The 18118-nt window shown below is 45.2% G+C and overlaps 1 protein-coding gene across 2 annotated transcripts in view; it reads right to left on the bottom strand.

Annotated features, from left to right (window-relative positions):
- Positions 1–18118, bottom strand: part of LOC122470078 (zinc finger protein 26) — a 60650-nt gene that overhangs the window by 36018 nt on the left and 6514 nt on the right. The window contains exons 3-6 of one of the 2 annotated variants that reach the window (XM_043557217.1): positions 14532–14658; positions 14175–14270; positions 9037–9508; positions 8364–8787 (exon numbers count right to left, since the gene is read on the bottom strand). In XM_043557217.1, the coding sequence (XP_043413152.1) occupies positions 8364–8787; positions 9037–9508; positions 14175–14270; positions 14532–14658 (1119 nt within the window). Of the gene's footprint in view, positions 1–7515; positions 9512–14174; positions 14271–14531; positions 14659–18118 lie in introns of those variants that run through there. The other variant, XM_043557216.1, reaches the window with a different exon arrangement.

The following is an 18118-nucleotide window of genomic DNA, read 5'->3' on the forward strand; positions in this document are numbered from 1 at the left end:
TTTTAGGAGTATTTTCGTAGAGAAGGAGTTTGGTAATTATAAATATGCATTGTTGCAGGGGATACATAGGAAGCGGGAGCGGGGACATTGTGGGCTTTTTATGTATCAATTAGGCAAAAGCCACATCCCCAGGTATTCCATTTGAGGGCATTAGGTATGCCAGGGCAAAGGCAATATTGAGAAGGTCTGACTTTATCTAAAAAGTCTCCTTGGGGCAGCTGCAGGCTTAGTCAGTTAAGCGTCCGACTTCGGCTCAGATCATGATCTCACGGCTCATGGGTTCGAGCCCCCTCATCGGGCTTTGTGCTGACAGCTCAGATCCTGGAGCCTGCTTCGGATTCTGTGTCTCCCTCTCTCTCTGCCCTTCCCCTGCTCATGCTCTGTCTCTTTCTCTCTAAAAAATAAAATTTAAAAAGCCTCCTTTCCCCATGTTCCCATAACACTCTCCCCATATTCCTTCAAGTGCTCAGCAACAACCTATGACTTTGGACTCTGTTAATACTCTCCCCAAGGGCCCTTCAGGGTTTCACTACTATTTTCCTCTAGAGTCTTCCAGATTCTGCTGACCACCCAGTGCCAAGGCCAGTAGCACCCCACTTGTAGACCAAATTTCTATTCTAATCACAACTGCTACCTAAAATATCACCCTCAAAACCCTAGCACACATAACAACAAAGATGTTATTCTCTCTCACGGTTCTGTTGGTCAGGAATTCCAGAAAGGTTTGGCCAGGCAGTTTCTGGCTCAGGATGTCGCGTGCAAAGCTGTTCGGTGGCTGGAGCTGGGAAGATGGCATTGACGAATACGGCATCTCTCTCTTCATGTGGCCTCAGGGCCGGTCTACACTGTTTCTCTTTATGGGCTCTCAGGGGTACCCCTAGCATCACAGCCTGAAGGACTGCTCACGTGGCAGCCCAGAGCTTCAAGAACAAGTACTCCAGGCAGGACAGCAGAAGCTGCATTGCCTTTCCGGTGTGTGTGTGTGTGTGTGTGTGTGTGTGTGTGTAGGGAGCACGCAGCAGCCCTCCACCACATTCTGGTGGCTACGGCGACCACCAGCAAACAGAACTCTCGGTGGGAGGGGTGGCTCAGCCACACTGTACAAGAGGAGGTGAGAAGGGGCTGGCTCTTGGCTACACCCATCGTTGGAAAGCAAAATCTACCACATATGTAAAAAATGGCCAATTATCAGTAATTTCACATAATTCGGCCTAAATGGACATATACTGATGTGTACATGGGAAAGCTCGGATTCCATTTTATTCAGAGAGGTTTCATCTATTAGACCGGCCTATAATATGTTTTTCTATGGTCTCTATCCAGATTTGCTGTGAAGTTTATACTAGGATTGTAAAATGATTTTAGGAGTGATCTATCCTTTAAACTTTTCTAATACTGGGGTGCCTGGGTGGCTCAGTTGGTTAAGCATCTGAGTCTTGATTTCAGTTCAGGTCATGATCTCACGGTTCATGAGTTCAATCTGTGCATCGGGATCTGTACTGACAGCATGGAGTCTGCTTGGGATTCTCTCTCCCTTTCTGCCCCTCCCTTGCTCATGCGCTCTCTCAAAATAAACGAACACTAAAAAATAAAATAAAATTTTCTCATACTGTTGTATAACACAATGATGATCAAGTCCGTCAATGTTTTGTACAGTTTTACTGTTCAGTAATCTAAGCTTGCTACATTTCATTGAGGAACATTTTAACTACAGTGCAATTTCCTTATTTGTTACTGACTTAGTAAGTCTTGCTTTTTCAGCTTGGTCAATTTTGGCGATGCAAGAAAATGGAGAAATTTGCAAGAAAATGGAGAAATTTTATCTAATTTTTCATATTTAGTGGCACATGGTTACCCTTAGTATTCTCCTATAATTTTTTTTTAATTTTTTTAACGTTTATTTATTTTTGAGACAGAGAGAGACAGAGCATGAACGGGGGAGGGTCAGAGAGAGAGGGAGACACAGAATCCAAAACAGGCTCCAGGCTCTGAGCTGTCGGCACAGAGCCCGACGCGGGGCTCGAACTCATGAACCGCGAGATCGTGACCTGAGCTGAAGTCGGCCGCTTAACCGACTGAGCCACCCAGGCACCCCTCTCCTATAATTTTAAAAAATATGAATTATCTGTATTTATGCCCTCTTTTCATCTAACATTAGTTACAAGTTCTCAAGTTCTTTCTCATGAATGTTCATGACTCTGTCATCCAATTTGAGAAATAGGAAATTACAAGGAATTTGCAGCTTCTATTTGCTGCTCCTCTGCACAGACACCAACACAAATATTTCAGTTATCGTCCTTTCTTTTCTGGTTCATCATTTTATCACAGATTACATGCCTGCCTAAATAATATGTAATTCCATTTCACTTTAATTTGGCCTTCAACAATGGGATTCTGCATAGCCTTCTGAGAGTGACTTTTATCACTCAGTATTATGTATCTAATACTTGGACATGTGGTTTAGGCAGTTGTAGTTTGTGTCATAGTACTTAATATTCCATTGACTGTATATAATATTCATTCCCCTTTTACATCTTTAATAGACTTATTTCGATTGAAACTTTTATTGAGACAATTGTAAATTCTCCTGCAGTGTAAAAAATAATAGAAAGAAATCCCTTACAGACTTAGCCCAGTTTACCCCAATGTTACCATTTTGCAAAACTATAGTGTATCACAGTCAGAATACTGGCATTAATATGGCCCACAGTACTCATCAAGATTTCTCCAGTTTCACTTACACCCGTGTTCATGTATTAGGTTCTACTCAGTTTTACACCTGTGTAGGTTAATGTATCCATAATCACAGTCATGATACTGAACAGTTCCAACACCACAAGTTTTTTTTTACATGTTGTGTTTTAATATATTTTTTAATGGATTTATTTTATTAAATCGCATTTTGTAAAGTTTCTGGTATGCAAAAAATAGCATTGATTTGGATATATTGACCTGATCTGATGAATCATTTTTTTTATTTAGAAATTATTTGATACTGATGCAAAGTTTTAAAAATCACATAATTATAGAATTCACAGAATAGTGAAGAATTCCTAAATACATTTTACCTATATTCCCCAAATGTTAACATTTTACCATGTCTGCTTTCTCTATGTAAGAACATATTTTTCTGACAGACATAATTCCTCTACACTCCTGAACTCTTCAGTGAGTATTTCCAAGAAAGTCATTCCATTATCTAACCACAGTAAGTTATCAAATTGAGAAATCGAACATAAATGCAGTTCTATTATCAAATACACAAAACTTGTTCAAATTCCATCAGTAGTCCTAATAAAGTCCAAGAGACAAAACGTAGCTTCAGTATCCCTGCTTGCTCACTCTCTCTCTCTCAAGATAAATTAAAAAAAAAAAAAACAAAAAAAAAACCTTAAAAAAAAAGATAATCATTGTCTTTTTTAAAGTTTATTTATTTTAGGAGAAAGGGAGAGAGAGAGCAGGGGAGGGGCAGAGAGAGAGAAAGAGAGAACCTCACGTAAGCTCCAGGTTATCAGCACAGAGCCCCATCCAAGGTTCTATCCCTTGAACCATGAGATGATGACCTCAGCCAAAATCAAGAGTTGATGCTCAACCGACTGAGCCACTCAGGTGTCCCAAAGATAATCATGTTTAAGTGAGGTCATTGGGATGGGCCCTAAGCCTATATGACTGGTATCCATATAAAAAAGGAGAAATCTGGACACAAATATAGACACACACAGGGAAAAAATGATGTGAAGAGGCAAAGGAATGGACAAGCCAAAGAGCGCAGCTAGCAACAAGATTCTTCCTTCTCAGCATCAGAGAGAACAACTCTGTGGCACCTCGTTTTCAGACTTCTGACCTCTGGACCCATAACACAGCAAGTGTCTGTTGTTTAAATCACTCATTTTGAAGGACTTTGTTATGGCAACCTAGCAAATGAATAAAGGTCTCTGCACTGGAAAGCAGGGTGCTGCTGCAGCAAATACCTTAAAACATGGAAGCAGGGCACCTGGGTGGCTCAGTCAGTTAAGCATCTGACTTCAGCTCAGGTCATGATCTCACAGGTGGTGAATTCAAGCCCGGCATCAGGTCAGCTTGGGCTCTGCACTCTCTCTCCCTCTGTATCTGGTGGGATTCCCTCTCTCTCTCTCTGCCCCTCTCTCACTCGCACGCTCTCATAAAAAATAATTATATATTTTAATGTGAAAGCAGCTTTGGATTTGGCAGAGGATGGCACCTGGTACGAAAAACCTGGAGTGCCTTCTGAAGACGCTGTTGGTAGAAACATGGAAGTCCAAGGTACTTCTGGTGTCAGGTAACAGTGAGGAACATGGTACTAGAAATTGGAGAAGAAATGGTTTTTGTAATGAAGTGACAGAGAACGTGGCTAAATTGTGTTCTAGTGTGTTGTCAAAAGCAGAACTTAGAAACAATGAACTGGAATGCTTAGCGGAAGAGATTTCTAAGCAGAGCGTTAAAGACCTGGCCCGACTTCTTCCTGCTAATAGTACAATTTGGGAGGACAGAGATACACTGAAGAACCAATTGTTAAACAAATTTGGAAGACCCTCAATTTACCCATCCTGCAAAGAAATGCAAAAGCACGCTCTGGAGAGAACAAGGATGTGGCAGAACAGCAGAGATATTAGGTGTGGGACTAAATCCATCAACCGACTCAGCAGAAATGTTACCAGCTTGGACTGATGGGGACAGAGACGGGTTGAAATGAAGGAAAGTCGTTGGATGTCTGGGGTTCTGCAGGCAGAAAAACAGGCTGATAGAGCCATCTAGATGTGCACACAGGTCAGAACGACCTCGAGGGCAGAACCACCTCCTCGGTCCCAGAGGGTGAAGCCACCTTTTCAATTCCAGAGGCGGGGCCGCCATCCAGGATGAGAAGCAGGGCCACCACCCCAGTGGGCTCAGAAGACAGAGCATTCAGCCAAGGAGAATTATTCTCAGGCCTTAAAATCTAATGGAATTTGCCCTATTTTGGACTTGCTTAGGCCTCACAACTCCTTTTCCTGACTTCTCCCTTTTGGGATGGGAAGGTCTATCTTGTGCCTGTCTGATCACTGTACGTTGGAAGCTGAGAACTTGTCTGATTTCACGTTCCCAAATGGAGAGAAATGTTGCCTCGGGACAAAGCTACCCCAAGTCTCACACACATCTGATTTAGATGGTGTTTAGAGGAGTCTTTCAAGTTGAGCTCCCTTGCTTGCTGGGTGAATTAAGCCTTCAGGGGGTTTGGGGCTGGGGGGAATGTACTTTGCATATGAAAAGAACACGGATTTGGTGAGGGGGAGCAAGAGGGCAAACTTATGGTTTGAATTGCGTCCATTCAAGAAAGACGTATTGGATTCTTAGCCTCCAGTACCTCAGGACGTGAAGTTAATTAGCAATAGTTTCTTTATGGAAATAATCACGTGAAAATTAGATAACAAGGGTGAGACTTAAGCCAACGACTGGGATCCTTATGAGAACAGATTTGGGCACAGAACTGGTAGTATTGAGCCCTGGGGTGTTGGCAGAATAAACCTGCTCTTGCGAGGTTTTCTCTTCCACTTTTCCAGGGAGGGAAAGGGGCCCTACATCAGGAGTTGGCAGGTTTCCTGGGCAACAGTATCTGTCACAGCTCTGCCATTGTAGTTAGTGCAAAAGCCGCCAGACAACACACAAACGATTAGGCCTGGCAGTGTTCCAACAAAACTTGATTTATGGATGCTGAAATTTGAATTTCAAATAATTTTTTCAATTCATGAAGTAGTTTTGATCTTTTTGCAGCCATTTAAAAACATAAAGACTTCTTGGCTTGCCAGCCATACAAATACAGCCATACAAATACATACAGCCATAAAAATACATTTAAAAACATAAAGACTTCTTGGCTTGCCAGCCATACAAATGCAGGCAGCAAGCTGCATGTGACGGGTGAGCTGTAAGCTTCCAACATCCAAGCTACGTATTTCTAGAGCCTCTAGTGACGTCTGCCAGGAGTTTGCTAGACCGAGTCCTCAGGCTCCTGTCAGCTATAAATACACGAAATTATCAAGAGACAACTTTTTCTAGACCAGTACTTGTTTACATAAGGGATCAGCGAGCACGTGAAATGGACGGCTTACTTCAGCAAGACAAATGTCACAGTTAATACTCTTCCTTGAGAAGAGATTTCAGGGCTTCACGTCTGTCACTGCTTAAGGGCTAGTATGACCAGGAGTAGCCACCCCACCCCGTCTATTTCTTCATAAATTAAAAATTCTTCTTTGGCAACAGTCCCTCAGTGTTCCCAAAATCTAATCATCAGGGGTTACAAGGTTCTTGGTGTCCACAAGGACACTATTTCATACTATGGGCTAACAGGTTTCCATACTGGAATGTAAACAGAATCTGATTTTCTTCTTGACTCAGGAAGAGAGACCAGACCGCGAGTGGGGGAGGGGCAGAAAGAGAGGGAGGCACAGAATCCGAAGCGGACTCCGAGCTGTCAGCACAGAGCCTGAAGTGGGCCTCGAACCACAAACCGTGAGATCATGACCTGAGCTGAAGTCGGACGCTTAACCAACTGAGCCACCCAGGCACCCCAGAAATTCACTCGCCTTGAGGCGCCCAGGTGGCTCAGTCGGTTAAACATCTGTCCGACTCTTGATTTCGGCTCAGGTCATCATCTCCTGGTTTGTTGGGTTCAAGCCCCAAGTCCGGGTCTGCGCTGAGTGTGGAGCCTGCTTGGGATTCTGTCTTCCTGGCTCTCTGCCCCTCCCCCACTCACAATCTCTCACTCTCTCAAGATAAATAAATATTGAAGAAAAGAAATAGGGCATCTGGGTGGTTCAGTCAGTTGAGTGTCTGACTTCGGCTCAGGTCGTGATCTCTCGGTTCCTGAGCTCAAGCTCCATGTCAGGCTCTGCACTGGCACTGTGGAGACTCCCTGGGATTCTTGCTCTTTCCTCTCTTCTGCCCCTCCCCACTTGCGCTTCTGCTCTCTCTCAAAATGAATGAACAAACTTAAAAAAAAATTAACTCTCTTTAACTTTAGCAGAAAAAAACACTTTTACTGGAGAGGAGGAAGCACACAGGCCAGCAAAGCAGGTGCAAGGAGAGACAGCACCCAGAGTTATTCTGGGAAACCAGGAGGGCAGGAGGAATTGATGGCCTCAACTCTGGGGCAAGAGTAAGTGAGTTCCCACACTTCCCTTCTGGTTCATGTGACACTGAATCTGAGGCTCAAAATCTAGCAAAGATCCAGCAATGGCCGATGAACAGATGCCTGGAAAGACGCCAACTGGACAACGCACACGAGAGGTGCTTCTGCAGAGAAAACTAGTTGTGCTCTTACCCGTGAACAGACACCACACTGCTAACATATAATCCACGTTCGTTCCAATGAGTTCTCTTATGCAGCAGCCGCGTAATAACTGCCAGACCCACTTACGTAGATTGGTGAGTGAGTCGACTCCTTTAGGGAGCAGTATCTTTTCATTATTAAAACCCACATTATTTCTGTCATATTGCTAAGAAATGAAGACACAATACTGATATTTAGCATTTAATATGGAGAATATCGGGGGGATGTTATTCCACAAGCTACCAAATATATGTCTAACAAGTTACGTTAAAAAATAAAATACCAAAAATTTTTAAAAATGCTATTCAGTGTTACTCAGGAAAGTCACACTAAATATCTCTCAACCCTCAGAATATGTTCCTTGCCATTTCCCTCCACTGCTTTATTTACATATCAAAATAAAAATCAACTTTATACTCCACCATGAAAAAATCTACCATTTATAATTGAGGTTTTCTTCAATCTAAAACATAGCTTCAAATCTGGAATGTGACTCTCCACAGATAACATTTTCTATGGGACAATGCTTTTCCAATTTATTAAATTTAGAAGGTTTTAAATACGAATTCTCTGAATTTTATCTTCATAATGACACCACCGCATCTGATGTCACTGTTCCTCACTCCTTCAGTTCTTGTCTACAGAGACTTGTAGGACTTACTTCTCAAAGCTTTTGCCCACTCTTCCAAATATGACCGTCTCTCTCGGACTCAATCGGCAGGAGTGTATTTTTAGGACTTCCCGCTTAATGCATCCCACCCATATTATCATTTAGTCTCCTGAGGATCAACTTCTATGAGAGAGTTTCTAACATCTACTTCGCTTCAATTTCTCACTTGTGAGTTTTTCGATGTATACGAAGCCCTGAATTCCAACAGAAGGACTTCCCGCATTCGGAGCATTTCCACGGTTTCTCTCCTGTATGAACTCTCTGATGTTCACTGAGGGACGACTTCTGGGTGAAAGCCTTCCCACATTCACTACATTTAAAAGGTTTCTCTCCTGAATGAGTCTTCTGGTGTATCTGAAGTGAAGCCTTCCTAGGATAGGCTTTCTCACATTCGCTGCATTCGTAGGGCTTCTCTGTTGAGTGAGTCCTCTGGTGTATAATTAGCTGTGATTTCCCACAAAAGGCTCTCTCGCAGAAACTACATTCATAGGGTCTCTCTCCTGTGTGTGTTCGCCTGTGTATAACGAGGTAGGATTTACTGCTGAAAGCCTTCCCACACTCGCTGCACCCGTAGGGCTTCTCCCCTGCATGCGCTCTCAGATGCGCAGTGAGCTGCTCCTTCCTACCGAAGGCTTTCCCGCATTCCCCGCACTGATAAGGATTATTTCCCGTGTGGATTCCCTGGTGAACAACAAGTTGTGTCTTCATATTGAAGGCTTTCCCACAATCACCGCACTGGTAAGGTTTCTCGCCTGTGTGCATCCTGATGTGAACCAGGAGGTAGGACTTGCTCCTAAAGGCTTTCCCACATTCGCTGCACTTATGGGGCTTCACTCCCGTGTGAGTCCTCTGGTGTACAACGAACGGGGACTTCAAACTAAAGGCTTTCCCACACTCGCCACATTCGTAAGGTTTCACTCCTGTGTGGCTTCTCTGGTGCAAAATGAGCTGTGATTTCCAGCTATAGGCTTTCCCACAATCACTGCAGCCGTAAGGTTTCCCTCCCGTGTGAATTTCCTGATGGACGATGAGCTGTGACCTGAAAGAGAAAACTTTCCCGCACTCGCTGCAGGAGTAGGGCTTCTCTCCCGTGTGGACTCTCTGGTGAGCATTGAGGTTTGACTTCGCACTGAACGCCCTTTCACATTTCGTGCATTCGTAAGGCCTCTCTCCCGTATGAATTCTCAGATGGACGATCAGCTGTGATTTACAACGAAAAGCTTTCCCACATTCGTTACACACACAGTTTTTTTCTATACTGTGAGCTCTTTGATGCTTAAGAAAATATGATTCTTCGTATCCATGAAACTTATCAGGATTTTTTCTCAGACAGTTTCTGGTTGGACCTGAGTTTTGTGTCAGACTTCTTCCATGTGTGTTATACTTATGGATTCTCTGTCTTGAAGAAACATGGGTTCTGCTCAGATTAAGTTTTCCAAATGCACTACAAGCATAAGTTCTCTCAACATTTTCAAGCTCATCTGGATTTTTCTGGTACCATTCTTTCCAATCTTGTAAGAAAAAAATACATATATATATTTTTAATCATCACATGTAGCTGATATCAAATTAGTTTTAAAACTGCCACGAAATGAGTCTTTTTTTGATAACAGACCTCAGACACTGGTTCAAAAGAAATACTGGCCAAGTGTACATGCCTTCTTTCTGAGCTGGGGAGCACGAGGAACGACGTCAAACCAAGCCCATTACGGAAATACGGGTGGCAAATTAGCAGTGATTAAAAATGGTTTTTTAAGTTTATTTGTTTTGAGAGAGAGAGAGAGAGAGAACGAGAACATGAGCAGGTGAGCAGGGGAGGGGCAGAGAGGGGGAAAAGAATCCCAAGCAGGCTCTGCACTGTCAGTGCAGAGCCCAACGTGGGGCTCAAATTCATGAACCTCAAGATCACGACCTGAGCCAAAACCAAGGGTCAGACACTTAACCGACTGAGCCACCCAGGTGCCCCCAAAATGGCTTTTAAAACAGAGGCTTACAAAGCTTAGCCTGCACTTAGAAGCCAATGTCATTTATCTGATATCGAAATGTCATTATTACAGATGCTTATTACCCAAAAAGTGAACTGAGACAATACAGAGTAACTAGGGTATAATATTCAGACAGGTACAATGAGACACTAAAAGCCTGAGTTAGCAGGGCTCCTGGGTGGTTGAGTGTCCAGCTTGGGCCCAGGTCATGATCTCACAGTTCATGAGTTGGAGCCCTGTGTCAGACTCTCTGCTGTCAGCGCAGAGCCCATTTCAGATCCTCTGTCCCCCTCTCTTCCTGCCCCTCCCTCACTCACACTCTTTCAAAAATAAATATTTTAAAAAAGTGAAAATTAAAAAAAAATAGAAGATTGAGTCAGCCACACGAAAATTAAAGCAAGAGCATTTCAAACCGAAGGAAAAGCACATACGAAGTTCTTGAGAAGGGAACCTGCTTGGCATAGTTAAGGAACAGAAAAAATGGGGCACCTGGCTGGCTCAGTCAGTAGAGCATGAGACTCTTGATCTCAGGGTTGTGAGTTCAAGCCCCATGTTGCATGTGCTTACTTTAAATAAAAATTAAAAAAAAAAAAAAAAGAAATAGAAAAAGGTCAGGATAGTTAAAGCCCACTGAATGAATAGAGTGAGGCAGGAACCAAACAGGCAAGGCCATGACAAAAAGTTTTCATCTTACCAAGGGGTTTTAATTAGAGGACATCTTGATTCGTGTTCTGCTTTTAAGTATATGTATCTCTGAGAGACAGAGAGAGAGTGTGCATGTGGGGGAGGGACAGAGAAAGAGGGAGACATGGAATCCAAAGAAGGCTCTGAGCTGTCAGCACAGAGCCTGATGTGGGGCTCGAACCCACAAACCGTGAGATCATGACTTGAGCCGAAATCAAGAGTTGGATGCTTAACCGACTCACCCTGTTCTTTTTTTTTTTTTTTCCAGAAAACATTTTTTGAAACATTTTTTGGGGGAGAGAGCATGTGTGAGAGTGGGGGAAGGGCAGAGGGGAGAGGATGGGGGGAGAGAGGGAGAGAGAATCCTCCACATGACACAAGCCTCAATCTCATGACCCTGAGATCATGACCTGAGCTGAAATTGCCAGTTGGACACTTAACTGACTGAGCTACCCAGGCCCCCCTTTCATGTCATGCTTTTAAAAGATGTTTGGCTGTTAAGTAAAAAATGAAGGGAAGGGCTGACAGACCAACGAGAAAGCCGCTGTAGTAAGGCAGGAAGACGTTGATAGTGGCCCAGACTGAACTCTGGAGCTGAGCAAATGTGGAACATACACAGACACAGAACCAAGAAAACCTACCAAAGGACTAGATGGAGGAGAAGCTGAGAAGGGGACGCTTTACTGACTCCAGATTGTAGGCTTGAGAAACGGGGTGCTGCCCTTGCAGGGGGAAAACACTGAGAGACCCATGTTTGGAGGAAAAACGAAGGACTTTGTTTTGAATCTTACTACACTTGAGATACCAAATATCCAAATGAAGACAGTAAGCAGGCACACAGACCACAGGTCAGTGCTCAGTGAAGAGGGGGCTGATCTCCATGCTGTGATGGACAGGACTCCCTGTCCATCCGCTCCAGGGCAGGGGTACCAAAACAGCCCTGGAGCGGATGACACTGAAGGCCGCACAGCGATGAGGCCCAATCACGCCATGGTGAGTGTGATGTCCACACAGGGCGCCTGGAAAGAAGTGGCAGGTGTGGGTCGAGCACTCATCGGGGTACAGCCTCATCATCCCACGACAGCCTCACACCGTGGAATCATCAGGAGCCCTCCTGCTTCCTGAGGACCTCCTGCTAATCCCTCTCTCCCTGTTCACGTGGAAACAATTTGGAGTATGTTTTGTACCTCAAAGCGGGCCCACTAAACTCAAGAATGGGGGGATGGGGTGATAATACCAAGACCAATGGCTAGAAGAGAGGACTTCTCAGGCTTGAAGACATGTCTGGACAATTTTTGGTTGTTGTTACTGGCTTAACAGAATTAGTCAGGGGAAAAAAAAAAAAAAAACTAACCGGAAACTCGCGAAGTTTTGAAGGGAACCTCAGCCTGATCTGATAACAGCCTATGATTTTTTAGCCCTAACTACCCCCAAATCTGCACCAACAGACACGGGCCATTCTCCCCAAGCCTTATCTCACCAGGGGCTGCACAGGACAAAAAGAGAAGACTGAACAGGGAAATTACACCAATGCCAGGGCAAGAAGTCTTCCTTGAACTTTTTCCCAAGGAGGAGAGTGTGTGACAGACCAGTGATGACTGCCATCCCTCATCCACCCCTCTGGGAAGAGAAGCTTTCACCATAGCTTCCAGTTCCTTCCCCACTACTGCATGTGTCTGGAACAGACCGTCGATCTTTTCACCCCATCACTTCAGATCGTGAGGCCACAGCCACACCTGTCTGCTGATACCACACACATCTCAAGAAATTCTGGACTTGGGACTGGACTCAGGTCCAGGACAAGACACGTACCGCTCCCCGGAGAAGCGATGACCGTGTTTCATGTTCACATTCGCGCATTTAAAGGCGTCCAGGTGGCAAGAAGGGCAGTGTGATGAAAACCCAGAGGCAGGACTCCAGCACACACTGTTCACTACACTCCCAACGGTACTGCCCTCCTCCCGAGCACCAGCCCTGACCGGGGAAGACAGGGTCCACGTGGTGCTCCACCAAGCTCTGCCACCCCGCCCCCGCCCCCCGGCTAGTTCAGACACTGGCATGTCAACTGTAAGAAAACATGCTGGCAGGCTTTGGGAAAAATTCTGGGGACTGATGAGAGGGATTTTCTGGAAAAAACCAGGGCTTATCCAGTGACTGTGTCTTCATGTGATGCCCGGCATGAAGGTACCCACCTGGGCAGAAGAAAAGTGTAACATCTGAGGGTGAGAAAAGGGACACACGTGGCACCTTGGTCCCTGACATCACCGACCTTCTGCACTGAGCCACTGTGGAGCTGCCATCCGGTGCCAGACAAGAGTCACTTGAAACTATAAATTCTTTAATGTTTCCTCAGGTTGAATCTGGGAGGTAAGATACTTGTGTATTTCCTCAAACTAGTGACAGGGATGTTTATGAAAATAACTACAGCAGGAACAGCTAAAGAAAAGACTAGAGTTCTCAAATATGGCTAAGAATCTGAGCTGTCCACGCCTGGGAAAATACTGATCCTGTCTGGGTGACAACTGAGGACATAGGAGCTATGGAGACACCACCAAAGGTTAAGCTACTAGCAAAAACAGAAGCAGAACTGATATTAGCAAAGGAGAAGGGAGACGGGGCACCCAAGGAGAGCCTGCAGAGCTGGGTCGTGGTAGTTCAAGTGCAACAGCAGCAGTAATCAAAGAGAGGAAGGCACAGAGGAAGCGTTCCTTCCCAGTTCTGCTGCTGAGAACGAGTGAGGAAGCCCGGCTCTCTTATGAGCATTTACAGCCAGGAAGAGACGGCGGAAGAAAGAGGACAAGGATGTCCACAGGATGCTACAACACGGGGGAAAGAAAGCTTAAATCCTCAGAGTGCAAGAGACTTTCAGTCGTTACAATATCGGCAGGAAAGAACAGGTAAATTTGGGAAACTCTGTATGACTCCGAAGGGAAGAGTAAGGAGCCAGGAAATGTAAGGTGACAAAATCACTTAATGACACAGGTGAGTCCGTGGCAGGTTTTGGAATCCTTTTAAGAAAAGTGCCCAAGAAAGCAACAGTTGTAATCAAGGTGACCAGTTTGAGAAAAGGAAGCACTGAAATAACGCAACACGATGATGCCGAGCAAAGGACGAAAAGACTGAGGGCTTTATCTGTGGAAGGAAGAGAAGAAGTACACATAAGGAGAGCAGAGGGCATGAAGTCACACAAAAGGAGAGGAGAGAGGACTGTTCAGAGGCTGGGATGGCTGAGGCGGCCCTGGACCATGGGGGGAAGGAAGCTAACCCAGAAAGCATCTGAGCAGAGTGCAGATAGGAAGGGCGCGCCTGCCCCTCAGAGCTAAGAGACAAAAACCCACACGTGGGCAGAGCGATGGTCCCTTCCTTTCCTGAGGAGCTAGCTTGTGGGCCCATCCCGAGTGCCCCCCATGGTTCAAGGGCTTCAAAGGAAAGTTTCTGCACCACACGGCCTAAGTGCAAGCTGTGCTTCACACCCCCACCCACATCTTCCTGGTTCCCACTCACCCACCTGGACAGCTCTGACGGGAAACTTTGGCATTTATTATCCATGGCTCCTCTCCTTGCTCCAACTTGAAGATTAAATCAGGTTTGGTACCATGATACCCTGTTGATGGAAAATCACAGAGGATGTGGGCCGAGCCGCTAGGAACTCAGGGGTCTGGAACTACAAAGTGAAACTGCTCACTTGCACTTGGGGGGAAGATTACAATTAGGAGATGAGGGCCAAATAGGGACTAGGAGCCTTTGACCTCCAAAGTTCAAGCCCATAATCATTAAGTACTTTAGAGACCTCAGGGTAGATAAAAGACAAAAGGATGGCAATTTATAATTCGTGATCGGAGGTCAACAAAGAAGCTGCACTTACCCACAGACACCAGGTGGCTATAGTTCTCCAGTATCACATCCCTGTACAGGTACTTCTGCGCAGAATCCAGTAACTGCCACTCATCCCAGGTGAACTCCATAGATATATCCTTGAATGACAACAACCCCTGTAATAATATACATCCCATTCAATTGGATGCCACTGCATTAGGTGATGTGGACAGATGTACAGGAGCTGGGAAAGGAGAAATGTTCCTCCATAGACTGACTGCCTCCTGTGCCCAGTTCAGCACAGGCTTTTAGAATAAAACCAAACCAAAACAAAAAAATTTTTGAGCTTCCATGTTCAAAATACTGTTTTTGATCCTGAAAATAATCAGGATGAACACAACCAGCTTCCGCCTTCAAGAAGCTTTCAGTCTTGTAGAGGGAGATAAACATCCATACATGCATATGAAACAGGTGTTTCAAATCTTTGATAAAAAAAAATTATCCAGGATACATTTTGCCCAGGAATGGAGAGAACAATTCTAAACACATGGGAAGGGCTACCCTCCAAAGTAGCTGTCATCTTCACAGCTACTCAACCCATCTTGAGTCTCAGAGGGAGTGAGAGCCTGGCACCATAAAAAAAATTAAATAAATTAATACATAAATAAATTAATTAAAAAACAAGGGGCCCAGCAGCACGTGGGTGGCTCCATTGGTTAAGCATCCAACTTCAGCGGCTCAGGTCGTGATTTCAGTTTGTGAGTTCGAGCCCCATGTCGCACTCTCTGCTGACCGCCCAGAGCCTGGATCCTGCTTCAGATTTGGTCTCCCTCTCTCTCTGCCCCTCCCCCATTCGTGCTCTGTCTCAAAAAAAAAAAAAAAAAAAAAAAATTAAAAAAATTTTTTGATTAAAAAAAGAAGGGATCCATTACTGAGGCCAAGCAGGGTTCCCTCCAGCAGACTCTGGGCCTGGAGCTCGTGTTGCAGAGCTGAAGACGACAGAGAGCCACTGTGGGTGGGCGTGGGCTGGCAGTTCTGTGTGAGCCGTAAGCGCGGACTACCCAGTAGGCTCGTAATAAATCCTTTCATGGGACCAAAAAAGTACTGATCGTTCAACAAGCATTTATGAGTCACCGACAGTGCCAGGATTGTCCCAGGTGCTGGGGGCTCAGCAATGCACATTGGGTTTCTGTTCCTTCAGGGGGAGGTGACAGTAAACCTGTAACTACCCACCAAGCAGGTGGGGACAGCGCTCTGCCAAGACTCAAGCAGGGTAAGGGGACAGAGCTCAGGAAGCAGGCACAGGAAGATGGAGTGATCAGGGAGCCCTCCGGTGAGGCAACATTTGGCAGAAACCCAAGCGCTGTAGGAAGGAATGTCAAGATTTCTGCAGGAAGAGCCCTCCAGGCTACATGAAAACTAAGACACAGTCCTGCATGGCTCAAAGGGAATGGTAAGGTCTTGGGGTTCCATTCCTAGAGAGGAGGGGCCGTCGGAAGGCCTCAGACAAGAGCAGAGTGATCTGACTCACACCTGACAGCATTCTTCCTGCCACGGAGGAGGGAGGGTCCTGGATCTGGGAGCGATGAAGGTAGCTGGTATCAGAGTGAGAGCACTGGAGTAGTAAGTAGTGGTTGGGTTCTGGGCATCCAGTGAGAACAGGGCCAGATGACATCCTGGTGGGTATGACATGGCCAACAGAGAAGGGTGCTGAGGAGGACGGCAAGGACGCGGCCCTTTAACAAGGCGAGGATGCCTGAGGGAGAAGGAATGAGGGGAACGAGAGGCTGGAGAAGCAGCCGGACACAATTCCCTGAAGCAGGCCACTGGCGGAAGGGCGGGAAGGAAGAGGCAGTGTGGATGTCCACCGAGCCCAGTCAGGAGGAACTGGTCTGTGTTCAGGGATTTCAGTAAACCAGGAATCTGGTACATTGCACTCTGGGAATTCCTGAAGATGAGGATTCTGGAGCACTCTGCAAAGGCAGTGGAGAAGTGACACCCAAAGATTCCTGAACTTGATCCCCCTTGACAGGATCCCAACCCAACAGCGCTGCCTGCAGGAAGACCCTGCAGTGGGAAGAGACAGTGAATTCTGGGGGAACTTGCAGAGGTGAGTGAGAGAGAATCGCTTCACAACATGGAAATACAGGGCGGGGCCCGTCTCAGGCTCCAAGCAACCATGTTGGTGCTGGGCACGGACCACCTGACAACAGGAGCTTCTCTGGTCTCAGCACTGATCTTTCAAACCCAGGAGGAGCCTCCACAGGAAGTGGGAGTAAAGAGATGAGCCCTCCCATCTCTCCTCCGCAGCCTAAGTCGGGCGAGAAGAGGAGGCGGGAATAGAGCATGGACTGGACTCTCCAATGTCTGAAAGTGACCAGAGAATCATGAATGCTCGCCGACACAACCGCCGGAGCCAAGGACAGGGAGAGCTGACAGGCATATCTGAGGTTGTGATGGAGAAAAATGAGGCCGTGACTTCCTGCATCCAGATCAAGCCCAGGCCACTCATCAAGCCAGCAACTTTATGACGGAGGAGAAACCAAAGCAACGCACACCAAAGTGACTGTGTAAAAGCGACGGCAGGGCCACAAGAGTGAACAGGGACCAAAATGGCTGAGTGTGGACACAGGATGGAAGAAAAAAGGTGCAGAGCAGAGAGTGGAGGCAAGCCATGAGGCTTATTTTAAGCTTTTTACTATATTTTGAGCTTGATGAGAATAAAAATAAAATACAAAGAAACTATTTTAAAAAGCTTTTATTGGCCAAGCCTGGTCAAGAAACGCAGGAATTAAAAAAAAAAAAAGAAAACTATTATGACCAGGACAGAGTCCATAACTCTGAGATTGTTAAATTCATGAATTATACAGAGGCAATTCTACCATAATGTGACAGGTACGCTGCAAAAAATCATCACTATGCAAAGTCACACAGCAAACTCACAGGGATTATGGGGAGAATGGGGTTGGGGCACAACACCTTTGTCAGCAACACATAAAAATGAACACCAGGAACCTACCAAAAACAGAAGTTTTATGAAATATATAAAATATATAAAATGACATTTATGAAATATATAAAAATATTTCTTTTATTTAAGAAATATATAAAATGACAATATAGCACTTCACTTTGCAAGACCTGGTGTTTGGATGTCAGAGGGGCTGCAGCTGATCATAAAATAGTGGAAAAAGGCCTGTCTGAAGTCAGACAGAAAGTTCACGCTGTTCCCTACGGTACCAACTGTGCTGAATCCACGTTTCTAAAGCAAACATGGTGGCAGACCTAACTATATTTACAAATTTGTTCCAATAAATTTGAAAACTTAAGAAACAAAAATCCTCTAAGAAAGTAAAAGTAATCTGTAAACTAACGTGGATTTAACTAATTGTTTTAAAAAAGTAAAAGTAACCAAAATTGGCCCAGAAATAATTTAAAAAGCAAGCTTGACTAATCAATGGTCACAAAATAAGTAGTGGGACGCTGGCTGGCTCAGTCAGAAGAGCATGCGACTCTTGATCTGAAGGTTAGGAGTTCGAGCCCCATGTTGAGTACAGAGGTTACATTAAAATCTTTTTAAAAAAATTAAAATAAATAAGTAGCAATCAAAGGCATACCCTCTTGGGGCACCTGGGT

The sequence above is a fragment of the Prionailurus bengalensis genome, chromosome D3 (assembly GCF_016509475.1).
Source record: "Prionailurus bengalensis isolate Pbe53 chromosome D3, Fcat_Pben_1.1_paternal_pri, whole genome shotgun sequence".
NCBI classification, from domain to species: domain Eukaryota; kingdom Metazoa; phylum Chordata; class Mammalia; order Carnivora; family Felidae; genus Prionailurus; species Prionailurus bengalensis.